The sequence below is a fragment of the Bradysia coprophila genome, assembly GCF_014529535.1.
Source record: "Bradysia coprophila strain Holo2 chromosome IV unlocalized genomic scaffold, BU_Bcop_v1 contig_144, whole genome shotgun sequence".
In the NCBI taxonomy this organism is placed as follows: Eukaryota; Metazoa; Arthropoda; class Insecta; order Diptera; family Sciaridae; genus Bradysia; species Bradysia coprophila.
In genome coordinates this window covers 2714351-2741966 of record NW_023503373.1, presented here as the reverse complement: position 1 = coordinate 2741966, position 27616 = coordinate 2714351, and the positions used below count along the sequence as shown (strand labels likewise).

Here is a 27616-nt window from a genome sequence, read left to right as displayed (position 1 = left end):
GTAAAATTCGGATATTCGAAGTCAATATTTTAGATCTCATTCTAACACTTGAATCGCAAGACTTAGAGACCTATGTGTGGTCAATATTTCTTAAAACGTCTCATGATGGCACATTTTTGATCAAATGATGAAAATTGTAGATCACATTTTTCTTCATTTGGTCGAAAATGTGCAATCATGGCTTCACAATGGTATGTTGAGGTAAAAAATATCTTAGTCAAAAATAAGTTACCAAGTCGAAATAGTGTTTTTTTTCTGGTATAAGCCAATTGAATTTGCTAACTACCAGGTGGAATTTTCTTAAGAAAAACGATTAGTGAAGTTCAGGGTCTATTTCTATGGACTAAAGGATTTTCAAAATGACATTTTTTCCTATTTTGTTTGGATTTTGTCCTATCTATTTACCAAGATTTTTTTTAAAACTAATTCTGGATGGATCTTTAGATGAATGATTTTCTTGAGCCTTTTAAAGGATTTTCTATGATTTTGTGGATATTCTATTTTCAATGGATTTTCTTTCGTAAAATTTTGGAGGATTTTCTTTCGGCTGACAAAGGATTTTCAATCAATATTTGACCCTCGTGAAATTCCTTAGAATTCCTAAATTTTTGAATTAACTTTGTAAGAATTTTAGTAGAATTTTTAAGGAAGTAATTCCTAAAAAATAGACCCTGGTGAAGTTGTTCGAAAAAGGTTTGAAAACATTTGGAATTTTAAATTCAAACATCCAAATTTTACCGTAAAAGATTAGCGCAGCATTTAGTGCACTCTAACACTATTCTGTCATTTTTATGTTAAACTTAGCAATTTTTAAATAAAATTATGAGGAAAATTGCATATATCACTTAATTGCTACTTTATTAATAATTCAACAGAAAAAAAATTATTTTACAATAAAAAAAGTTAAATTAAAATTTTATAATTAAATATAGGAATTCGTTCAGTTAATTAATTTAATTTTTTTTTCTTTAAATAGTTTCTTCTCTTCACTTGTTTATAATTTGTGATCTCGTTAATTAATTCATAATAATATACACCGCGCTATTCATAATTATTTTAATTCAAAATAAAGAAATATTTACTTCAGATTTTTCATTTTTCTACAACTTTCCAGTTCAAACATTGTCTTTTCCCGAGTACGATTTCCATTTCGACCGTAATCTTTCCTGAGGTTTTATATTACAGTGACGACGCATTAATATACGGAAGACTTTTTAACGATTTGTTTGGAGAGGACAGACAATAAATTAGAAAATTTTCTCTTTGGCACCTTCTAAACATTGTTTTCATTCAACCTTACCAATGGAATATCCGAAGTATATTTGTCAGAGTGTCTTCATGGTATAATAATTTGAGGAAAACATTTTCATTTTAAATTCATCGCGCCGCTACTAAAAATTGAAACTTTTCTTTTTTAGGAACCGTGACATCACTGGTTGAGCACTTTAATGTAAGCATTTAAGCAATTAAAGTTAAAATTTCAAAATATTTTTGACACAATTCGTTTGATTCTCTATAATATTTACCTCAATGAAATTTTTACGTTCAATTTGTTGCACTTTCAGTTGTCTAAACCTTTTTATACATTCGTCTACAAAATCATCTTTATTTTATATATACAATGCCATAGCATACATATTCACACCACATTACATTTATTTGTTTAATTAAATTAAATTAAATTATTAATATTCACACAAGCCAATTAAATTTAATTCAATTTCTTAGTTCTTGACACATTGCCGAACCGATGAGCCATCAAGACTTGTATCACTTCGACTGTCCTTCAATTGTTTCCACGTATCACCGCCCAATGCCTTCGCAAAATGATCGTCCACCGACATTTCAATGGTGTCCACTTGTTCCGGAACCGGTACAGCCGGAGCCGGCGTTGGCGATGTGGCTTTTGCTGGAGGTATTGGTGATATTTTTTTGGAAATTATTTTCAGATTTGTACTCTTCTTATTGCCAAACAAATTCATATAATCTGCGCCCAATGATCGTCGGAAGTGTTCGTCGATGACTGGATCGATCATGGAAATTGATTCTGCGAAAAGGGAAAATTAATGATCAAGTCGAATCAAACATTTGAATAAATATATGTTCCAACGCACCATTAGCAATTGTGTCTTTATTCTCTCGATTGGAAATGATTTCTCTTTTGGGTGCCTGCGTAATTACGCTCGGTCGAGCCAATGTTGTGGCGAATGTGGATCCGGGCAACGGTTCCCGATATGGTGGTGGCGGAGTTCGAGGCTTCGATGGAACCGACATGTCCAGCGGCGTTTCAGCACTATTTGTCGAATTGGATTCGCTGAGTGGCTTAACACCCGGCGACGGAGGTGAATGATATTCGGATGATACACGAATGCGACGTTCCCGGCGCCATTTCGTTGTTGGAAGCTCTTTGTTTGATATACGTGTGTCTGTAATAAATAATTAAAATTTAATTCAGTTAAATTTCCAAAACATCAAACGGCAACATGTGTACCATGAGCGACGAGCTAACACAATAGTTTCAGTCTGATAATGCTCTTAATGGATGTAGTGGATACACAAGTGTATGCATTCATAATTTCATTAAAATTCTAATTTCAATGCTGTGAACATAAATTTCGTCTTTATGAAGACGTCAGGACGTCGGAATATGATTAAATTAAATAACATTTCACCCTCAAGCGTTCAACAACAGTGCTATTCCGAAAGCACAAAAATTCAACGCAAATACAAACTAAACTTAAATATTTCTCGCCGATTCAACACCCATTCCCCATCACACAATTTATAATGGTCACTTAGCATTGTAATTCGATCATGGGTTAGAAGGTCGCTGGCAAATGTCGTGTGCTTTCCATTTGCAAAAAACAACTACTTTACATCGGAGAAGTGAAGATTATTTCACAGATAATGAAGGGATGTAATAAACAATGGCACGAAGTCACCCATCCAACTAATTTATTATGCGAGTGTGTCTCGACTTTAGATACATTTTTCATATTCCATCCCTTTATTCCCATGATTTTACCAGTCCATCAGACATCGCTCTTGGTATAATTATAACAAATTTTGTTTCTAACCAAAATTAATCGAATATATTGACACACAGAACATGAATAAGTTATTATTAGCGCCGAGTCATCAAACACATAAGTATTATACACACATGAATATATCCATGGAATATTAAGAAGGTACTTTTAACATTTAACCTTTTGCTTGACTCATCAAAGTTTCGACTACTTGAAGATCTCTGTGTCTTTTGTTTATAGTATTCACCCACCTGTAAGTAATATCATAAAACAACATCCCATTCCCATTCCTGTGTCAGTGTGCCAACAAACTTAACATATTTAATGGAACTACATCGCATATAGCTGGATAAATGGCTACATGCGTAGCCTGTTTGTCTGTTAAATCCGATATTTACCATAAAAACACATTTGGGGCATGTAACTGGTAAAGGCAGAACCGACAATAAGATAAGCAAGTAAATAATATGTCTATGTGACAAAATATCCTAAAACAGTGTGCGTATATAATCAGTAGCCCTTGAAGAAAATGTGTATCATTTTACATTTTCTGATATGCGGCCATCAAAGCGAATGATTGAGAGAGAGTAGGAAAAGATATAATCAAAAAGGATATTTTTACTGCCAACATTGTTGGTTTTTGTCCTGCGCCGTCAATGCAAAACGGTTCCATTTAGCGTTAATCGTTGGATGAACTCCAAGTTATGGAAAAAGCTTTCTGTGAAAACTTTAAGCCTTGCGCATGTTCAGATCCATATAAAAAAAACTTGCAAAGCTCGTTTTGTTATAATGTTCCAAAGCGTCAGGACAAGCGAATACGATATACATTATCCTTCGCATACAATTCTGCCGTTCGAATGGAATTTCGTTTCGGCAAACGATAGAAATACACAGACCATACAAATAGTAGCAAGTAATTTTTAGTGTCGGAAAAGAAATTCCTTTTTAGATTCACAGGAAATTAACATAGAGAAAAAACTGTGCTTTTTTTAAGCGTTGAAATACCCAAATAAATAAAATCGATTTGTTTGTTTCGGTAAAGAAATCACTGACACCAGAATAGAACGTTGTTTTCGTAATATAGAATTTCATCATAAAAAGGTTTTTTTTTCTGCGTTCAATTTTTCAAGCTTTAAAGTAATTGTGATTTCAACAGAAATAGGTGTGTTTTGTACGGTGTTTTTTTCCGAATACCAGGGAAATTTTTATTCAAAAAGAAGTTGAACAACCTTATTCGGCTTATTCACTTTGTATGCATTTTTAATGAATTATAGCTAAGTGCTTCACCACTAAAGTTTGTAAAAGGATTACTTGAAAAAACAAGCTGGAATAGTGTTGTTCGACTCTGAGAGAAATAAATTCATTCCCGTTTTTCCATTCAGAAATGTGAAACATTAAAGTGGATCGCAAAGTGGCAGTGAACGCATCTATAGATAATGTAAAAATAATCCACACACCACAGACTATTTGGATTTAGTGACACATAAATCGATATAGGACACCAAGTAAGTTTTTGTTTGCTTTTTTCGCTTGTTCATTTTTCTTTTCCGAATACAAACAGAATTTTGTGTTATATCGCTTTTGCTTCGTATAAACAAAGGGAAACCAGTAACGCTTCAGGGATTCTGTGTAGTCTTTTTTGTCGTATGCGAATAATAATGTAGATATTTGAAGAGGGCATACGAAGGATAATGCATGCGCATATTGAACCTTTCATTTGTGAGAATGTATATATGGAATTTGCATGGAAATTAATAATTCATGCACCTGAACAGCCAATTCATTCGAATAACAAAATATATAACAAAAGAAAAAACAAGTTTAATTGGATAAAGACTGTGTGTATATTAGCTGTCCCGTTGATGAAGCATCTCATTTTTGCGTAGAGTTCAGATAGAATGTTTGTGTAGAAATGACCCTCATCACTCAAACCGACATAATGTGTGATGAAAGTAATGTTTATTGAAGAAAAAAAACGACCTGCTGTCTTGTTTTGATAGGTTTTGATAGTTCTGATTGTCGAAATTGTCGACATTTAATTAAGAAAATATCAAGCTTCCAACAATGAACGTCAGTCATCCGAATATCTGATGATTTTCATTCGATAAAAGAAAATATTGGCAAAAGAAATTGGAATAATAAACTCAAAATTTAACGAACAATTTATTTGTATTCCAATATTTATCTTTCCACAAATTGTTTCTGTTCACATAGTCGTTTGTGTAGATTAATTGTTAATTCGTTACATTTCTCTACACCATCCGTACACAAAATCCTTTCTGTTCTAAAATATCTTGTTTCTTTCTCATCGACAGAGTGCACACTTAAAGGATATTCCAATTTATTTCCAATTATTGAGACGAGCTGTAAATTTTGTTGCTAAGCATCTTCCTTTCAATTTCTCACTCAAAATGCGTAATTTCTTTTCTAACATATTGCGATCAATTATGATCGTCGATTCTATCACTTTAATTACATTCCATTCAATAATAATTAGCCATGCACGCTGTGGGTATTCATTCCGCTATGGCGATCAAGCGCCAGCGGAAAAGGAGGGACGAACAACGACGGGCCAAGGAGCGTAGATATAGTATACAGAGCTCGGAAAGTGGTGACACTCAACATTCACCGCACGGTTCGACTAGACGAAAGTATCGACATCCGGCTGCTCATTCGGCAGGCAATGGAATGCTAGATACAAAGGTAACAATTGCATTGTTCGAAAACTTTTCAAATGAAATTCAATCTAAAGTTCATAACGTTGATACAATCAACAAGTTTTGTTTATGCACACAACTCGGATAGTTGTGCTTCAGTCACGTTTATAAGCTAATCATTCCTTTCAATTATTCAAATCCTTCTAAGAACATTTTCGTTTACATATGTAACCCGCAACATAGGTAGTAACAAGCATCGGAATGCTACATATCGGCGTAGTTTTTGTTGTTTTCGGAATATTTTTGCTAGGCGCTGGAATATTGCCAGACGATATTTCAACGTGGAATCTTTTCGGTATGTGCCGTCTCATCTGATTTATAGTCATAGTCAGTATTGTTTGATGAATTAAAACCAATGTACAGGTAAAAATACATGGTGGAACGAGCTGGTTTGCACGGGTTTATTCGCTATCGGTTTAGGCATATTTTTGATTGTTCTGAACTGTTTGATCAGCAAACGGGAAGAGGACGATTTAGAGGAATACGTTCAGCGACAGTTGACACGATCCCGATCTGGACATCGTTTGGAAAGAGATCTGTGAGTTCAAGAATTGAATTTGTCGCGATGCTTTTGTCTAATTTATTTCTTTCCCATGTCCGAATTCAGTGAAACTGGAGGCTTGACCACACGTCATAATCGTCGCATTAAATCACATCAAGTAATGGAAGAGGATAACTTATCACAATCAAACGTCACTCCGATAACAAGTGAAATGATAACTCCGACTACCCCGCAAGGTAATCCTGAATATGTTTGAGTAAGTGAACAACGGCACTGTGAAAATTTCGATTGTTTTACAGATATCGGGATTTCAGGTGATATGTTGTTAGAGAAAATTTTAGAGGAAGATAGCATTTATGGTGATGATAGGACACGTGACAATTTATCACCCATTGGCGGTAACGATACCAAATATTTACTCGGCAATGGTCACACCGTTAATATCACCAGAATTTAAGGAACGATTTTTAGAATTATAAATTTAAGAAAATATCTTTCTATAACAAAATCTTATGCTAAGTTATAGTGAATTATAAAATAAAAATTTTATGAAAATTATGAAACAAACAATGAAAATATTTGTTATAAGTGGAGGTTATTGCGATGTGGTTTTTTTTTTTAATTTTATTTTGAAACTGAAGCTCAAAGTGAAATGGCTTCCCGAATGAAGTTAGTTTGTAGACTTAATTCAATAATTTATTATGTGGTAGAACTCAGCCAGATATTTTATTTCGAATTAATTTAAGGATTTTGTATTGATAAAAATTTAAATTGTGATTTACATTCAGACTATGGGTTTATTTTTAAGGAGCCTGCAATTCTAACCAAACTTTACATTACTATAATCTCTCTTCTTGTACCAAATTGAACAAAAAAAAATAAAAACTATGAAACAATCAGAAACTATAAAAAAATTGCTTTGACCAATAAACTATATTATATCGAGTGTCGGTCACTTTTTTGTATTGCCTTAATTTGAAAATATAAATACCAGAAACAAAAAAATGTACTTCGAATAAGTTAATTATGACTTAACGCTGTCTTAAAGCCTTTAAGAGAATCTTTTACAACGTTGTTTTCCATTGGTTGAAAGAAAATATGGTAATCAAAATTACAATTTAGCCTTTTTCATAAACAAATTTTTTTTCTTTTTTCTACGTGTAATATCGAAAATATTCTATTCTAATGATTGATTTTTGTGTAGACAGAAATTGAAGCATTGGTAAAAACATTTGGAAAAAATAAATAAATTTCTTGCTATTTTACATTCTCTTTTTTTTATTTAAAAAAAAAAGTATTTTTGATGAAACATCGAAGCAATTCAAATCCGAAAAAAAAGCTTCAGAATTATACGTTTTTTCCATCTATTTATGGAACTGACAGACAACACGTTATGGGTTCGATAATAGTGGAGGTAAAAAACGTCCAAATTGTAGGGTGCAAATATATTATCCTTTTATTTGTAAACGTACTTGACTGCAAATTGTGATTTTCTATAGTAAAATGAGACATATATACAAAAATATGAATAAATATTCTTCGCTATATATATTTTTTAGCTGTAACTAAATAGCTTAAAAGTGTTACTAAACTAACAACAAAAAAAATTTTAAAACCAAAATATTCGCTATAATAACGTTTAAGGATAAATTAAAGTAAATTTTACAAATAACATTTTCTATACACAATTGCAATTCGAACTAAAAAAAAAAAAATATTTACCGATAACTTGAAATGGAACTTAATAAAACAAATAGAATTATATTTATTCGTATTGTAAACTAATTTATAACAACTTTAGCTGTAATACCTACTAAACAACACTTTAATCCGAAGAAAAATATGATGAAAACAAGAATGATTTAATTGCAAATTTCAGTATTTTTTTTTCTTTTCATTCTCGTATATTCTTTTCGTGTTTGATGTCATAGAAAATAATTCAAAAAAAGAAAAGAGAAAAAAATATTCATTCACATAAGTATAATTGTTATCAAGATTATTATGGAAATGGTTTCGATATTAAAGTCTAAGAAAAACAAATAACAAAAAAAACAATTTAAGTACGTCATCATCCTTTGTGCGTTTTGATTGTAATACATATACATTTATATATCAAAACACAAACATTTTTTTAAATGTTTATATTCAGTCAAAATGTTATGTGTTTTCATTCTAATTCAGATTTCTTATACCATTTACATAAAATTGCATAAATTAAAATTGTAATAATCAATGTTCGAATAAATCAACAAGCAAATTTATCTCACACAGACCGACGACAGTGTTTACAATTTTATAGCAAAATGGCAAACGATTTTTTTTTCATATCGGTTGAGACAGATTTTAATCAAATTGCAGATATTGACTTTACTGAAATCTTCGTCTTTCTATTTTGGCATTCTAATTTGCATTTGATTTGGAACTGTGTATTTCGACGTGTTTGGCATATTTTGTGTTCTAGGAAATTGTGGCCTTGGAATAAATTCACTCTAATAAATAAATGGGTACCGTGACGTAAAGGAAATATATATTCACTGGTACGACACTGCAAGCAAATCATACTTTACAATTTTCTTTCTTTCCGAGAAACTGATACAAATATTTGTTTTGGGATTTTTATTTGAATGTACGTCAACGATTGATGATGCTCCTTACTTACGTAGCATCATGACAAAGTAAGTATACTTGTTGAGGCCTAATGTTGTTGGTGGGATTGTTGTTGATGGTTTTTACGTAAAATATGACGTTCGACGATAATATTACGTGATTGAACTGGAGATGCAAGTCTAGACTCTACAACGAAATTGATAACACTTAGACTTTGTCACGTTTGCGACTTGTTCATCTTATTAGAAATACTGCGCAATTATGGATACGGTAATCAAAGCGGGTTAAATTCTGACCTTTGCATATAAAATAAATTCAAAAAAAATTCATAGCCAATAACATTTGGCGTTTTCGTTATTCCTTACAAGTCGTAATAGTAGGTTACATTGGATGTTGTGAAAGTAATTCATTACACGATATAACAACTTCGTGATACAACTACACTTGTCGAAGAACGAACAGTTACCAAAGCAAGTTGCTCAAAAGCACACGAATGAGTTCTGGTTTGCTACCTGCCCCATGCCAAAGTTGATGTCCTCATAGATAATGAAAAATTGAACCAAAAACATTCCACATGTAATGCATAATTTTCGCAGCGGGAAATTGCTATGGAATGGTCAACTTTCGTATAGGACAGGTAGTAAACGTTTTTTACTTAAAACGTGAGGTAAAAAGCTAAATTTAGCCTTACTTGGCAATGGAACAAATGGTAGGAAATACCTTCTTTCTGGTGTAGCATTTCCATCATTTGTTTCATTCGCATTGGTAAGGAATACTATGATCAGAATGAGATAATTAGAAATCAAAACCTATAAAATCTTGCCGAAGGCGTCATAATACCTGACTCAAACCAATCTACGATTACCAGATATATTCCATTTTCCCGTGATTGCACTGGATTGTACTCAGATAAATAATCGTTTAAATGCAACTTAGATTGATGCATTTAAATCATCAAATTGATGTCGAGCAAATCAATACAGATTAACAATCGACAATGCTTCATTCAATGTAATTGTAATGTGACTCGACAAACAACTTTAAACCTATATCGATGATCCCATTAACATATTAAAACGAATTGCTGTCATTGCATTACAACAAATTAATTTGGATAATTAAAGAGCATTAACGGCAATCGTCATTACTGAGGAATGCAACAAATTAACAATAATTACATTAAGTTGCCTAACAACCAGTATAATATCAAAATTACCCTCAACGCCTTAAACCGTTAAATATTTATGACAAAACTAATTCAAAATCAATTATTACACAATCTTTTCATTAAATTTCCAATTCGAATAATTGTCAACCGATTCGATAATTATCAATTGTGTGTTTACAAACGCAATTATTAGTTAAATGGGAAACATATTTAAAAATTGGTTTAGGGTGAAACCTCACAGACACACTCAACCGTTTACGTTCAAACAGGTTAGCAATGAATCGAAGATCAACTCCGATCAAACTGATAATTTTTCACACGTGCCGTGTGTCACAAACGAGCAAAATTATTATCAATGATTACATTTGGTATGTTAATTCGTTGAAAATATTATGAAATAGTATGTTGTGTTACAAGTATTGTAATGTTGATTTTTTCAGCACTAGACCATTGTAAACAATCACTCTTCAAATTTGATCGATCACATTGCTTTGCATTTTCTCAAACGAATGCTGTAACAACTCATACAAATTCCATATCAACACTGCTTTGAGTGTTGTAATATCACATCAAACGGGTGCTGAAATAAGTCACTTTACAACACTAAAATGAGTGCTGAAAAGAGTCGTATTTCAATTCTCGGTGGCACAAAGCACTTATTACAATCATAATTACTTTTCTTGCTTGTGTCTGTGTGTAACAAAACTAAATACCAACGTACACGATGCCAATAAAACAATGTAATTTACGTAATCGACTAATGACTATTTTTGAGAATAAGTTACTTTATGATGGGAAAATTGGTCAAAATTGGTCGAATGACAACTGGTTGAGTTTTTAATAATGAGTCAAGTTAAATGTGAAATTTTTGTGTAAAGTCAGAAGTTTGAGTCATCGAATGCAACGAAAAGTTTTTATTGCTGGTTTGTGTGGGGCTATGAATCTGTTAATGAAAGAAGTAAGTCACCATTTTCGTGTCATTGTTCGAAAATTTGACTTTGAACTAATAAAACTTCCTAATTACTCAACGTTTTATGTGAAAAACACATTAAGGCAAAGTTTATGTTGGCTAGATTCTCTACTCCATAAAGACCACAAAACTTCTCTACCAACCAAAATGATCGACTATTTTCTGGTAGAATTATGTTTCACATTTAGTTAATGAAGTTCATGTTTAGGAAGCTCTTTCGATTGTAAAATAATAAATTACCATTTCGCGTTCGGGCACTGTGTGGCAAAACTTTGCTCCATGTATCATAAATGAATGAATGGCCAAAAGAAGCGTAAGAATAAGATACATACATAAAAAAGAGCACGTTTCACGTTACATGCATACATGATTTGTGTATTATATACCTTAATATTCACGGCCGGAAATGGGCAATCAAAATTTGGGAATTACAATAATCAGAGAGGAACTGAGGTTATATGTTAATTGCTGGCTGATTTAATATACCATGAAATAGCTTGTAAATAGACGATTAGTATGTCTGCCGTCGAGGAGTGACGATTAGGTATATGATAAACCGTTGGATCGGCTCATCAAAACGTAATCATTGGTGAAAAAAAAAAAACTTTTTTTTTCGTTAATTTTGAATCCCTTAATTCGTTCACACAAAGGTCAGAGCAAGGCCGAAGATGAAAAAAATCTCGGATTATGCATCGAAAATAAGAGGCATGTTTCAGTATAATATTTTGAAGAAAACATGTTTCTCATCTCCAGTCGCTGCGCTGGGTTATATTTTATTATGTGTGTAAAATGAAGTGTGTGTGCTTTTTCGTGTGTTTCGGTTTTTTTTGATAGATTTTTTTTTATTGTTTTTAATTTTTCATCTTCTCCTTCAATTTATTTACTTTCTTATGCCATCAATGTTCTATGCGTACATATATATACAGATACAGATACTTATGTGGCACTGTATAGACGTTTTGTGCCAAGTATACACTGAGCATTGATGATATAACGTTTTTAATATCATGCATAACAACAATATGTTAAACGTAGAACGTAGTAAGATGAAATTGAATAGAGTGAGAAACGCCAATGAATTGCCTGAGTATATATGGCGTCTTTAAGATTGTTAAAAATTTTCGAAGTTAGTGAATGGTTCAGATCGTTCTTTTTTTCTCTCATCTTCTTCTTTCTTTTTTTTTGATTCTCCAAACCGATACTTATTTCTTGTTTTAATTTACATGGATATGGGGAGTTGTATATAAGTATAATAAACGATGAAGCATCGAAAAACATTATAATTCTTATAACTTTAGATACACATGCACATAGGGTTTTTTTTCGAGTATATAAATGAAACTATGAGTAAAACGAATAGACATCGATAATGAATTGATTTAATCATGTTGTTTATGATTAGATTTTTTTCTGTTGATCGAAAACTCTTTTTTTATAGAAAGGTGAAAAGAAGAACGCAAAAAATAAATAAACTGTTCGTTGTAACATTTCTAGATGTTGGATTGGTTTTTATTCGGTTGGAGTTAACCGACAATAAGAAACTGATATTCAAAGCAACCATATGAACAGACACATACGAGAACCGTTTTATACTATTTTCATGGATCCTTATACTCTGCTCAGTGCTGTTGTCTTTTATTAACAAAGATGTATGGTTGGGTAAATGTAAAACCCACTGTTTGTTTGGGTATAACATCAAACATCAAACTACTGCCACATTGTTAATAGTGCATTACGTTCTTGCTTATAAATTTGTTGTTTGAATGAGTCGTTGGTTTGTAAGCCCGAGAGACAAGACCCTTAATCCTACTCAATAACACAACAATTCACAGGACAAGAAAAACGAAACGAAAACGAAAAAGCATCTCCAACGTGGGAAGTAATGTCGCCATTACATTACATGTCTCATGTAAAACTGAACAGCTTAAAAATGGACATTCGATAACATTACAAAAAGCAATATCGAAACTCTCTTAAAATTGCAAATATCCTTTTCCCTCAAATTCGAAAACAAATCCCGACAATTGGTCGTGATGGTGGGTGTAGAAAATGATAAAACGATTGACCAATCCTATACTATAAATCGCAATACGAAAAATTTTTATCGCACACATTCGGATGTATGTTTGGTAATAGCAACAATGCGTTGTAAATTCACCCTGCGGTCATATATCTGAGTAATAACATTCGAAATTTTTATTGCAAAAAACCGGACATCCATATAACAAAGGGCCTCGGCATAAGCACGACTGTTGGAGGTTTCATTTAATTTTAAATTTCAATTTACCTCGTCTTTTATGTAAATCTCGCCATGGTTGCCAAAAATGCTGGCTATTTCGCTTAAAATCTCTCATGTGCTCGTCTATGATATAATTGTAAACACTTAAAAATTCCATAATTAGTATCCAGTAAATATGCTGTCACCGCGAAATGTTTTTAATTAAACAAAAACAACAACTTAATAAAAAAGAATAATAATTTTTAATTAGCTAGGCGACACTCATGTTGACGTACGCAAAACCACTAATTTTTGTCTTTTTTTGTTCTCTCAAAATCGATAGTTAAACTTTTGAACTTTCAGTAAATGTTCGAATAGCTTTTAAAACATTTCGAATTTTTTTTTACAAAATCTGTTCAATATGCCCGGACAATTTTTATTTTACCGAGGAGTGGCCATTAATAGATATTACAACAATACAGAAAATCTTATGAATGAAATTTTAAAAGAATCGACGTTATTGCATCTACTCTTGACCACATCTAAACACAAACTACCATCAAAGAAAATCAAACAAACGAACAACAATAATAATCTTACCGCCAAGCACACGGCTATAATAAGTTGGTATATATATACACACACCGGTTTTCTGAATAGTTTTTGAAATAATTTTCTTGTTATGTTGTGATTATGAATTTTTAAATGGTAAGTGTGACTTAAACGATTTGATAGAATTATGACTTTAGTTACGTCAGGGACTACCTATTTGTCTTTCTTTCTTTTTTTACCCCAATGTAAAGTTTCATCCAATTAAATAAATTAATAAAAACGTTAAAATGTTGATGGTGCATCTAGACATCTTTGATGATCGTATTCTCTCATATAACCCAACCCTTTCCTGTTTTAAAATTTTGTATTAAAAAAAACAGAAACAACAACAACAACCATCAAAACAACATCTCTCATGATTTGCTTACGAATATTTATAAAAAAAAAGTTGAAGAAGAAAAAACGGACACAAAAAAAAGAAACACGATCAAGCAATCAATGAATGAACACGATCTTTTGCTCTTCGGAGGATCTTGTGTAAGATGTAGAAAATTCATTCATGGGAACTAAATTTAATTTTCATTTAATATTCGTTTGGATGTTTTATCCATTCAGTTTAATAAAATAAATGAGGGGCGGGTATGTGTTCAAGCTTATGTGTTGCAATTTTTGGGAGAGCATAAATGCATTAGGGTGTCGACGGATTGTAGTTTCGAAATTTCGATCAGAGGATTAGTGTTCCATCGATATAAATTGTCGAGTATAAAGTTGAATTCACAGTCGTCTGATTTACATTAGCTCAATATGTTAGCTCAACGAATGAAGTGTATAAGAACCGTAACGGGAATAGTTAAGCAAAGTTAAATTTAATGTCTCCGAAACGACGATTAAAAATTTTAATTTGTTTAATTTAGCTCGACCACTAAATTTACTGCAAATTATTTTTGTAATTATCACATTCGTAGATCCAAAGTCTGATGCAAGCTAAAAACATTATTGCAATTCTTCCTGGAAATAATCGATCTAGTAATAACATAAAGTAATCATCGGAATTTTTAATGAGATCATAAAATGCCGATGCTCCATAAATGATCAATTGTGCAGAAAAACTTTTCAATAAGAAAGAGAAGTGACGCAACTCCCTTAGTAGTACTTTCGTACTTTCACCACAACTAGTTGACCTTTTTCACTGTTATCGACAACAATGACGACAATAAGTGATGAAATCTAACCAATGTTCTCTTATATAGTAAAACATTAGGTAAATCCAAAGAAATACAAGAATGTCAAACATTATGCCTTATACTTGAATCAAAATAAGTAACAGATTCAATAATTATGTTCGTGATTTCGTCAATATGCGAAAGTGTGGCTAAAGTTATCGGATTATGATTGTAATGACACAAAAAAACTAACCATTTGACAGATTGAAGAAATACCCGCATGGTTCGTATATCACTAGTCTGATGATGAAGTCGACGGTGACATTTCGAATAGCATAATGGGAAAAAACAATACCCTCTCTAGTAGCAACCTAATGACACCTAACTGAGCAAGGAGATGTTTTGACAGCGTCGGAAAAACTGTAAAAAGCACAATTCAATAATTGAAGTTCAATCATCACGCGCATTCTAGATGTGTGTTGTAACAAAGTAAGTGACGAATAAGAATTCATATTTAAAAGTATACTCCAATTCCAACTACTCACATTGATTTTGGGTACGAAGCGAAACGACGGGACGATACTACTTAATTTAATAAATAAGTTTAGAGCGAATATGAATAGTGAAATTGTCGATCTAATACAGTCAAATGCAGTGAAATTTCAGCATTAATTTGCTTCAGCTGTTTTTCAGCTGATCCACACATACAATCAAAACTGTATACTTGTTTTTACAGTTGAAACTGAGACACGCACGCGCATGATAGTGGTAAAACCGTATGAAAACGTAAACAGTATTCATTGTTTTTGTGGATCAACTGAAACAAATTCATGCTGAAATTTCACTGCCTCTAACTGTATTACGTTCATAATGAATGAATTGTTTTTCATAAATTCCGATCCAGGTCCTGAGAATAGGATTAATTCAGGATTAGGATTAGAGACTTGCGTCACGTTCCCTGTGATAATGTGTGAACTTGATGTATGCACTAAGCTGTCTTTGTAACTAAATACAAACTCAATTCGGTTAATTATTTGTCATTCGAACTTATTTATTCGCTATACAGTTACAACACAGAGAATCGAAATTGTTGTACTTGCAATAGTCCCCCATTTTAAGCTATAGATGTTTATTCTATTAAATGTTATACTGAATGGCATAATAAGAATGAGATGTTTTGATTGTAGCAGCAAATTTACGATCAAATTGCAAAATTACTCGAAGATTTGCTGGTGTAATTTCAATTTTCATTTTATTTTTATATCATAATGTTTGCTGAAAAATGTTTTCTCGACGATTTTTTTCATTAAATTGTTCTGATGGTTGTTCACTTCACGTTTGCTGGTAAAGAATATGTATGTACACTGTACACCATACACTAAGCCATTATAATTTTCGTAAAAAAAAGATTTTCAACTAAATACAGTAACATAGTTTATGTAACACAAAAAGCAAAGTCAATTTAAAATTGTGTCAATTAATTCTCTTGTAATATACTGTATCTGTTTTGAAATATTTATAACAAAGTACAATTCACATATAGAAGAAGAAGGTCATTGTGAAACTAAAATTGTAGGAATAATGTTGTTAAAATGCAACTACGGAGATGCAAAAGAAATAAACATTTCATTAAATTTTGAAAATAGACCTCGACTCAAAAAAAAACCTGATTCAATTAAGTAATTTGGACACAATTTTAAAACATTTGTTTTTAGTGAAGCGATTCGAAGAAAGAATCCATATCCGAGAGGTGAATTTCTATTGATACAATAAGAATTTTACATTGATTAACACTAGGAACAAATCAATTTGCATGGTCTTGAAAAATAAATTCAAACGTTTTTCAAAGGGCGTCAAAGTCGATTTCAAGTACTCTCTATACGTCTTCGCTACTCTGACGCTCAAACTCTTGATTGTCATGCAATAAGACCGACTTGTTACGATTGCAGAAGATGCAGAATAAGTTGAGAACATGGACGGTTCAACTTAATGACTTAAAGTTGATAAGTGCAAATATGTCATAGTGTAACAACGATGTTGCTTGTTCCCAGAATTATGAAAGGTCAAGCACCACGACACCGTATCTGACTGGGAAGATTAATGATAATGCCGATGATTTTATTTCAAAATTTAAGGAACTCTTGTGAAATAAAGTTGTCAAGGGCGATGAAGTCCACTAGTCAAATTGCATTATTTTGTGAGACAATGAAGATGTATAACCAAAAGCCCCAGCTTGGGGACAAGGTTATTCAAAAGTCCGTTAAACTGCATCAAACCTAATATATAAAGTCTTCTCTCCGTTTGGATGTAGGACAATAAAAGTCTATAATGATAACTAGTGATAACACGTTACACGTAAGTTTAGTACGCACTTGATAAAACATATGAGTATCCCTGTGTGTATTATAAGCATTATAAGCTATTGTATTTACTCATTTACAACTGTGAACAGCTGAAGCTTCAGGTTGAAATATCAGGTTAAACTTGAAATTCACGTGCTTTAAGCTTTAACCTCACAGAAAGCCACTGATACCATCTAACAACTATATCATTTACATCTTCCTTTCTGAAAATCCGATTAAATGTATATTTTCCACGACCTTTGACCTTTTCTGAATATTACTCTTAACACGAGGATAATATTCTCAATAAAAAGTTGTTTTAACTCTTGCCCTCAGAAGGTCATATTTTGACTTTAATCTTTCACCGTCACTTATACATCATTGCGGTGATATCAGATGAAAATTAGAGTAAGGGAAAGTCTTGTATTACGACACCATTCCATACGAGACAGAGAATATTATAATTCAAACAAAAGAAATTAAATTTTCTTTGCAATACTCATCATTTAAGAGAGTTGATGAATGAAGACTGTATTTTCTATCAACTGGTGGGAAAACGTTGTCCAAACTGTCGCTATACTAATAAACTGAAAGAAAATGTTTGAAGTAAAATAACATTCATGAATCAACAACATAACGAGCAGTATCTTTGATAATATACAGATATTTGATACACTATAAAGAATCAACAACTCGAAACGTTTAACAGAAATTATGGAAAAATATAAATTTTAAGTTGGAGCAAGGCAATTTCCATAACTACATAAAATTGATTGTAGAAATAAAGTTGGAAAGAATCGCAGAAAATAAAATTGTGGTGACAATCAAAATGTTATAGTAGTCTTCTCCAAACGTTCAATGTTCCATAGAAACCAGATTTTCAAAGCTTCAACGATAAATAATTTTTAATGGTATGCATAAACTGCTCCTTATTTAGCCAATCAACAAACTACACAATGTACTCAAACATTATATGAAACATTTAACACAATACGGATTTGAGGAACGAATATTAAATGTAAATTAAAAACAATTCGAAAAGGAAATGCAATATCGTTTTATTCAATTGCCACTAAATGACTTGAATTCCTAAGTAGAAAAGTGGTGCTGTGAAATATGCAGATATAGTGAGAAGTTTTATTTTTATTGTTTGTGCGTTATAATGTGAAATATTCAGACTGCTTATTTTCGCTGCTTAGTTAAATTACATTTTATTGATGAAATCTTTAATAAATTAATTAAGCTGATGAGTGTGGCAGGGATTGCACATTAGTTAGTATAACTCTCATTTCAAAACTTTTAGCAACAATGTATGAGTTTTGTTAAAAGAGTTTTTTTTTAGTTACACAGGAATGTGAATCGATGGTCATTTGTAATGGCGGAAATAAGAGAAGAACGCTCCTCAGTGAATGATGTCATGTATCTAGATGAAAAATCTGGAATGATGACAACCGATATCAATTTATCAACGATCCGAAATGTAAACCTCGTCGAAACCGCTGGCTCGATGTACGAACCATATCTAGACGAAAAATCAGGAATCATGATAATAGTTGAAGAAACAAATGAAGGAAAAATTCCTGCTTTGAAACCACCAGAAGGTTTCGTTTGCAATGTTGCCGGAAACAAGAAGAAGAACGTAAAGAATGCTTCGTTGAAAGTGAAGAAAGTCTCGTAGATGAGTGTGAAGCGGTTCGTTTTCGTTTTCTAAGTCATTAATAGAGAATTTTGTTGTTAAATTTATTTTGTTTGCTTTCTTTCAAGAAGAGGTGAGGTTACTCGTTTCCTTGTTTAGCCATCTATAATCCATGGATCTGTCCTATGATCTGCGGATTTGCCGTTTTTGCTTAAAGCTTGTTCTTTGGCCGTGTGGTTTTTCTTTGGCCAGTTTCCCGGATGTTTTCTGCGTGACACTGTTTACCATGAAATTCTTTCCTGCCGGGTTTTTGAGAAAGCTGTTTCGTATAAAAGCTGTCCTACGGAGGTTTCTGTTTTGTTGTGGCCGGTTTTCCCGCGAATATTCCGTGTGGGAAGTTTGCTGAAGGTTTCCCTATGAGGGTTGCTGCGGTCTTTTTTGTTAGTTGATCAGTTTGCCTTTGTGAAGTTGACTGTCAACGTTTTTGTCGACGATTTGTCAACGGTTTTCTCTGCGTCCGCAAGTTCCAGTTTTGACTATTTACGCCTGTCGGTTCGATTATGGCTAGTTCAACTGTTGGTAGCGTAAAGGTAAGAGATTGTTTTTCTTGGTTTTCGTTTGTGAATTTTGGAGAGCTTACAGCGTCAACCTTCGGTTTTGGTTTTCGTTGTCTGTTCAAACTTTGCTTTGTTTCGTTTTGCTGCGTTTGGGGATGAATTTCGTAGCAGCTTTCGCAACAGTCCGTGCTTCCATCAGTCGATGGTAATTGTTTTTTACCAAAAACTTTTAACACTTGTTCGTTAAAAACGTTTTTTCCTGTCTTGTGTAAGAGGCTAGCGGAAGCAACTGAAGATGGTGAGTTCACTCTGACCTAGGACCGCCGCCAGTTCTCGAGGTCGAAACAGCTCTATTTCTTCTTTTTTTTAAACTTTACGTTATGTGGGCAAGGGAAGAGCTATAGCTCTGTTTGTCCTTCCAAAAGACGTTTCTCTGAGATTTCAGATTGAACCTTTCCCGTGGTTCTTTTCGTTGAGATTTACGTATGTGCGAATAGTCCGTTGCTAAAGCTGCAACATTAAAAAGATCGTTTGGAGACTGATTGCTATAGAACTATGATCAATTGGATTCCAGATTTTTATGGAATATTTAAACTGAATGACGTAAATGAATTAAATCCAAGCTTTGCTCTCATAATCTCAAAGTGACTTACCCCTCGAATACGAAAATGAAATACGCGTGGGTGTAAGCATCCATGCTTATGCTAAAACCACCTTGACCGTTTGTTTCACTCGCGATCCAATCAACAGTAAACAAGTGCACAAAATCAATAATATTTACAGGACTTGTCACTCACGTAGATGTCCTCCCTCATCCTCGCCCCAATCGTTACGGTAAAGTTGTGGTAGAGCATCAAGTTTGTCAGTATAAATTCAGCAAGGGATTGCAACGGTCGATAATAAAATTCCGGGAAAATGTTCACGATTCAAGTTGACAAACTGTTCCAGCAAATTATAAAAATGTTTTACCTGACTGGAATATGGCAAAGTGACATTGAATTGAACTCCCGTAAAATGTGCAAGAAATTGTTCTTCACCTGTTTCAGTGCTTTGTTCCCACTATTTTTTGCCGTAAATGTTTTTCTTTGCGCCGATCGAAATGAATCCATTTTCTCGGCACAGACTACAATTGTGGCGACGGTTATTTACGTGAAATTTCTGTACCTTCTGTTCAAGAAACAAGAAATTCTCGCATTCTTAAACGATCCGATCGTTGTCCATTCAATCGGTAATCGTGAACAATACCAGCGAACGAACAAAAAGATCAAGAAATTTATGAGATTCGTGCGTCCGTATTGTGTGGCAATGTCTCTGACTACTGTTCTGCTCATTACGATAAAATTGCCAATATTTTCTACAGATAAAGGACTGCCGGCTTTTATAAGCTTCTCGTGGAATGATTCAGAAATCGTTTATTGGGTTGCGTACTTGTTCGTGTCGCTGTCACAAGTGTTGTACTGCACCGCAAACTTTATTACTGTGCTAATTTGGTACATTCTGTTGAATTACTCGCTGGAGTACCATTTGTTGGGAAATGAATTGAAAAACTTGGGAGTGACTACAAAGACAAAAACAAATGAGGACGAGAAAAACGAAAAACAAAAGAAAGTCGGTAAAAACGCACGCAGCAAGAAGACCTCGGTACAAGAAAGCAATAAATTCATCGAAAATTTAATTGTTTTGGTAAAAGCTCATCGCAACCTAACCGAGTAAGACATCGTCTACCGTCGAAAAATCGATTTTCGATTAAAATGTCAATTTCTCTCCAAATACAGAACGATCGATCGATTCCGGCTCTGTTTCTCGACATTATTTTTGGGTCAAATCACGACCAGCAGCATTATCATTTGTGCTTCAGTTTACAATTTAGCCTTTGTGAGAATTCATCGAAAGTTGCAAAAAATGGGTAAACTTATCGGCTCATCTCAATTTTGTAGGCTTCGAAGGAGAATTTCGTTCAAACGCAAATGTTTGCTGTGACATTGCTCTACGGAATCTTCGATATTTTTTTGGTCACGTACCTGGCTAACGACGTTACCATTGCGAGTCATCGACTATCTTACTGCTTGTTTGAGTCAAATTGGATTGATCAGACAGAATCATGCAAGAGATATGTTCTGATCATGGGCGAAGTGTTGAAGCAACCACAACAACTGGTGGTGTTGGTATATCCAATGAACTTGGAAACTTTTGTGAAGGTGAGTGAAAGGTTTTGAACTTTTGTCGAAATGAATTTCGTTTTCATCGCAAACAGATTATTAATGGTACGTACAGCATGTTCAACATTTTAAAACAGTTTCAGTGATGAGATCATAGAAAAAAGTGAGGATGACGTCTTTCGTCAGTTATCTTTTTCAAATAACCGTTCACCTTTATGCAATTCAATAAAAAATGCATTCTCACCTCGCAAGTTGTAATTTTTTTTTTGGACGACGGGGCATGTATACAGCAACTGTTTCCCTTCCCCCTATGGCTCAAATGGCTCCTAAACTTCGGAATCTAGGCATCCATACGAGTTCAACTAGCTATCACACGTTACTGCAGCTTCAAAATTGGCCAAGAAAATGAACTTCGAATTATTTATGTTTCTATGAAAATAAGCAAAATCTCGAATTTTCCGATAATGAAAATCGCCTGAGTTTTCCGAACGCTGCACATGCATGACCAATTCTACGTTTTATTTCTGCAATTTGGTTGTCCAGACCTAACTTCAATTGGTGACCTAGGTACACGTAACTGTCGACTCGTTCAATGACAGTATCCCCAATTTTAATGTCTCTGTCATCGTCAATGTTTGTCATGATTTTCGTTTTCGACAAATTCATCTTGAGACCGACTTTGTTTGACTCCTCATTCAAATGTTGTAACATAATTTGCGCCTGACCTAGATCAGCTGCCATCAAGGAGATGTCATCTGCGAAACGATGATTACTCAGGTATTGTCCATTTACGTTGATACCCATTTCACTCCAGAATCGATGTGAATAACTTAGGTGATATGGTGTCACACTGTCGTACACCTCTGCCAATCCTGAATTTTCCGTGCTTTTATGTAGTTTTATACACGACGTAGTGTTTTTATAGACGTTTCGAATTGTGTTGGAGTACCTTGTGTCTACTCTGCACTCGTCTAATGAGTCCAATATCGACCATATTTCGTATTTCATACTTTGTCGTATTTAATCGATTGAAGAGTCACCTCATTTGCGGTTTATTATTTACGCATAGGCAAGTAACTTCAGAAACACTTAGGATGATTCCGGTTTGGAACAGTTTTCAAATTGCTCACGCTCCACATAGGGGAGCGGTTTTGACCAAAGTTTGTGCTTGTATGATAAAATGTTCGAAATTCACTCCATGCTGTTGGACGAACGAGTCGCGTAAAACCGAACCGGGAGTCTGATTCTACCAAAACTTGAAGTAGCTCTGGGTAAATCAGGTTGACAATGGTGCAAAGATTTTCACATTTCAGGTTATTTCAGGCTGAACTTTAACATGACCTGAATCGTTTTTAGGTCAACTCTCAACTGGGTTCATAATGACAACCTACTCTCCTTTTTTTTAAAGGTCTATCTTTATCGAGCGTCAAAGCACTAAATTGAAATGAGATTTTTTATCGAGGGAAAAATTCAGAAATTCACCAGGAAGGTCACATAGTTATCAAAAAGGTCACGAAAAGGAACGCAAATTCACGTTATAAAAAGTACCGAAAACTCACAGAAAGACAAAAAAAAGTCACTAAAGTTACGAAAAATCAAAAAAAGTAACGAAGTCCGCAAAATGGTTGGTAGGTCCATTCAAAAAGTCACAGAACTTCATGGAAAGTCAAAGTCCAGACCACTGTTTTATCCTCGTTTTTTATTCAGTTATGAGATTTTTTATTACTTGATTGGTATCTGCCTGGTGAAGTATTAATAAACTGAGAACACAGACGATGTGTACTTCTTGCCTCAAATTCAACTACGAGACTGCTAGACTACATGATTGACGAGCCTTGAATTTGACAGAAGAATTTTTTCTAAACAGTTTTTTTCTTATCTCGTTTCATTCCCATGTGTTTGTAAGTTAAATGAATCCTTCAAAGGGAAGAGATAAAAAAAAGCAAAAGAGTCTTTCACTTTCCCATAAATGACAGCAAGAAACATCCTCAACATACTTTTAAAAAAAAAGTCATTGAAGAAGAACATGCATAATGTAATGATTAACAACAAAGGAAATAGCTATCCGTTTCAAAAACATTATGGAATGTATCAACACCATGTGACCGGCTTTATATTTATAATTTCTTTTGAACAAAAAAATGATCATCATCCAATTCGTGTTCATGTGCATGTAAAGCAAAACATATTATTTTGTGAATAATCGTAAAAATTAAAAATGAAACGAAACAACCTAATAAAATTAATCAAGTAACACGACATTCTCTAGATAAAACAAAAATAAAAATATTTGAAAAATTCAAATAAACATCGACATAGGTATTTATAGGTTCAATTATTTAACAGCATAAGCATACCTCTCTTTAACAGAACAGACTCATTCAACCAGTAACTTGATAGAAAGAAAAAAATTGTTGGTGGCATTAACCGAAATGTTATAAACTATTTTTAAACCGAACCAAAACATTATTGCATTCCAATCCATTTAATGATCTCGTGAATTCTATGGTCTAATAAAATGCATTCTTCAGAAGATTCGAAAAGCGGTGGTATATATATTTCGGTATGCTACCATCATGATGCCATGTGCAGTGCAGTGATTAGTTACAATATACTACCTACATCGTACACTTTTAATATAAAATAAATGACCAGAAAATTATTTAAATATTTGATTGGGTGTATGGGAAAATGAAGATTGCAAAAACAGAGCGACCATTCCTTCATACGGCCTGTATGATCATACGGACAATACTGGTAAGGTACGCATTAACCAACGGAAATTTGATTTTTTGTCTACAGTTTACATTCAATTCAAAACTCCTAGCAACGTAAACTCAACAATGCAGTCGACATGATATTTTTAGCGTAAAAATACTTTGAACAAAAATCTTCTACGACTGCAATCTCATCACGATTCCCTTCAGTAAATTCCTCAATACGTACAGAACATGTTTCTACAAACAGCGTGTTTTGTGTCATTTAACAACGTCGATAAATAAAAATTTATTGATATCCGGTTGGAAATGTGAGATATATTCTCCGAAATATATGTTGAACGGGAAATTACAACCCCGTATGATTAGTTAGCACCACAAATTAACATTTCCTATATGATGACGTAAATCCAGATAATCAAATTTCCTTCGCCGATGAGTCGAACGAATCTGAAATTGTTTGTACGTATAGGGTAACGACACCGGTTACGAGCCCGGATTTTTTCAGTTACGAGCTGTCCAAAGTCTTTTGTTTGGGGCTCGTTAATGAAACATTGTTTCTTATGTTAAAACCTCACCTTTTATTCTAGAGGGCTTGTAACTAGAAGAGGGCTTGTAACCGATGTCGTTACCCCGCCTGTCAGTTGAAAGAAAAGCAAAAAAAATGTGGAAAAAATTTAGCTTAACTCCTAAACGCTTTTCGAGTTTGTGCCCCGTACATAGGTAATGCACCATTGGTAGATTTTGCCTTGTTTCAAGTCACTCCCATCTGGTATCAATTCCCTATTTTCGTTTCGGCTCGTCATCTCGTCAGTCAAATCAAATCTAATTTTATCCTAAAGTTAAAGCAGTACCTGGAATCTTCTCGTAAAACCGGAATATTCTAATAAAGGACTCACACTCTTGACAGTCGAAAGAAATTGAATAAACGACGAGCCAAGAAAATTTGAATCCAAAAAATTAAATTAAATAAAATTAAAAAATTAAATTGAACAACTGAACCATCATTACGTGCCAGCGTTAACGACGAACAATTTCGGTTGAGAAATTCCACAGAGCTCCATACCCATAACAATGATGAATAAAGCACGTCTTACGTTTTCAAAAAAAAAAATTCTCCCAAAAAATATTGATGACAATGTATCAGATCAAATGCTTTCACATTCTTTCGAGTTGCACGATATATTCAGCGAATGAAAGTTTTTTTTTGTAATGCTCAACTATGTACACTTGAAGTCATAAGAAGTTGTGGAATTTATCAATGGTGCTATTACAATTCGCGTATATAGTTTACGATACATGGTTGTTCAAGAAAACAAATTTAGGCAACCAAATGAATGGAATTCAGAAAACCACCATCAACTTCGAGAAAGATACGGTGTGAGCCATAATGTCGATTTAAAGCCGGTTAATATTTAATAAAAAAATGTATTTAAAAAAAACTTGTGATTGTAATATTGAAGCAATCATTTGACGTATGCTGACAATGTGCGTACATTACGTCTATATAGTGGAGCATACAACAAAAACTTGACACCATAATTCCAGCAGACTGACTAGCATAATTAAATACAATACCATGGTCAGACCGAGTCAAGGGAATTCAAGCAAAACAATTGAATTCCAACGTGTGTGCTGTTAATTCTGGTTGCCTAAATTCAGTTTTCTTCATTCAAAGTATATAAAAATAACGAAACAGTCAATCCACACTGTATATACTATACAGTGTATGCGTATCGACGATATTGTTATTTTGTTGTCTATCTTTTACGAATATAAATTGAATGATTACATTCCATCTCTCGGTTGGTAAACATTACGTTTACTTGCAATTTTTAGTACACAAAATGCGAGTTTTTTATTTTGTTATTTTGTATTTTATTTTTGATGTCAATATCATTGGGACTTTTTCACTGTGTGACGGAACAATACATCTTCAAAGCGAAATAAAAACGCTTGCGAAAAAGATTAAAAATTATTTATTTTGCTTTTGAGAAAATTATTCTGCATGAAGAGAAACGATGACCGGGACTATTCGATATGAAATACAGTGAGGCATGGAATGCTGTTTGATCACAGACTGGTTCGTAAGGCGAACGTAAACGTGAAGAGAAAATTTTCGGTTGTAGACAATTGCAATTTATGGGAGATAGTTGTCAGTATTTATCGGTCGAGTATTTTAAGAATGTTAACTTACCATTAGAATTGTCAACCATTGTGGCTGCCCTGGACAAAACTTGCAACGGAGTCTCCATATTCTTTCGATACGCTGGCAAAACAGTAACCGGGGATATTGTGGCAAAAATATGCGTTTACTATCGTCAAACTAACACTCAATTTCTCACAGCAACTATGCACTGTGTGTTTATTAAAATTTACCGTCAAGTTTACCACGGATCACAATCACCACCTATTTCTCACACTATCCAATCTTCAAATAAATTGTTTTTTTTTTCTGAATTTTTTTATTTCACGAGAAAATTTCAAGAAGAATTGTTTGAAATTTCGGACAAATATAATGTGTGTGAAAAAAGCAGCATAGAAAATAATAATCAATACATTGAAAAGACAAACAGAGGGAACACTACACAGCGCACATACATTTAATATACACTCTGTTCACTGTAGCCGCATTCCATAGAATGAAGAGACGAAATAAAAATGTTTAAAAAAAACCTCTATATTAACCAATTTGATTATACCCGCTATCGTTTGTAATACCAAATATTTTTACGATATGTTAACAAACAAACCACCAGCTTATCAATTGAACCAAATTAGACATTGTCATTGATATTCAATTGTGATGAATTAGTTTATAGTAACTTTGGCTGAAATTAAATAGAAATCACTTTTTTTAAACACTAAACACTACACAGCCAATACACAACGACATGAAATTCCATCAATCTGACATTTGTGGAATCTCAGGAATGTTTTGAAAGAATTTATTTTTGATTGGCTGTGAAGATGTCATGGCAAATGTATACTGGGATGTATAACAGCAACGAAATGTGTTTGCTGGGTGATTACTGCATATGTTAAGGTTTTGAATTTTATTTGTTGTGTTTCCATCATGTTCATATTATTTGATGTATAATTGCGTTATGTAGTTATTACAGAAATGAGGGACCCATCACAGAATTTAATAGATCGTTGTCAATGTCGTTTAAGACATCAAATAAGCGGTCATTTTCACAAATAATGTCAAAAAAATATGAATTTTTCATTTTTTGAGGTAAGTTTTGTGAAATTGACCAAGGCTGTAAACTTTGTGAA

The 27616-nt window shown here is 33.3% G+C and overlaps 3 protein-coding genes across 11 annotated transcripts; 2 read left to right on the top strand and 1 right to left on the bottom strand.

Annotated features, from left to right (window-relative positions):
• Positions 1-805: 805 nt before the first annotated feature.
• Positions 806-27275, bottom strand: LOC119071298. 7 transcript variants are annotated; one of them, XR_005086612.1, is made up of 6 exons: positions 27059-27275; positions 26535-26768; positions 2115-2426; positions 1527-2047; positions 1301-1443; positions 806-1166 (listed from the first exon to the last, which is right to left on the bottom strand). XR_005086612.1 is itself a non-coding variant. In XM_037176174.1 (4 exons), exons 2-4 carry the CDS (start codon positions 26590-26592, stop codon positions 1725-1727), a joined length of 693 nt encoding a protein of 230 aa, XP_037032069.1. In that variant the 5' UTR covers positions 26593-26959; positions 27059-27275; the 3' UTR covers positions 1411-1724. The 7 variants fall into 7 exon arrangements, 4 of the variants coding, with proteins under 4 accessions (XP_037032068.1, XP_037032071.1, XP_037032069.1 ...); XR_005086611.1 differs by lacking the exons at positions 26535-26768; positions 27059-27275 and adding an exon at positions 13281-13768 and having other exon boundaries at positions 1301-2047; XR_005086610.1 differs by lacking the exons at positions 26535-26768; positions 27059-27275 and adding an exon at positions 13281-13768 and having other exon boundaries at positions 806-1443.
• LOC119071292 lies at positions 3841-7123 on the top strand. Of its 3 annotated transcripts, none has more exons than XM_037176164.1 (8): positions 3841-4191; positions 4412-4534; positions 5345-5444; positions 5527-5732; positions 5930-6041; positions 6110-6284; positions 6354-6504; positions 6563-6700. In XM_037176164.1, exons 3-7 carry the CDS (start codon positions 5441-5443, stop codon positions 6502-6504), a joined length of 648 nt encoding a protein of 215 aa, XP_037032059.1. In that variant the 5' UTR covers positions 3841-4191; positions 4412-4534; positions 5345-5440; the 3' UTR covers positions 6563-6700. The 3 variants fall into 3 exon arrangements, with proteins under 3 accessions (XP_037032059.1, XP_037032057.1, XP_037032058.1); XM_037176162.1 differs by having other exon boundaries at positions 3846-4191; positions 6354-6484; positions 6548-7123; XM_037176163.1 differs by lacking the exon at positions 5345-5444 and having other exon boundaries at positions 3846-4191; positions 6354-6484; positions 6548-7123.
• LOC119071247 lies at positions 20377-21766 on the top strand. The gene is made up of 4 exons (XM_037176085.1): positions 20377-21170; positions 21237-21336; positions 21399-21659; positions 21716-21766. The coding sequence occupies exons 1-4, from the start codon at positions 20377-20379 to the stop codon at positions 21764-21766; spliced, it is 1206 nt and encodes a 401-aa protein (XP_037031980.1).
• Positions 27276-27616: the final 341 nt, after the last annotated feature.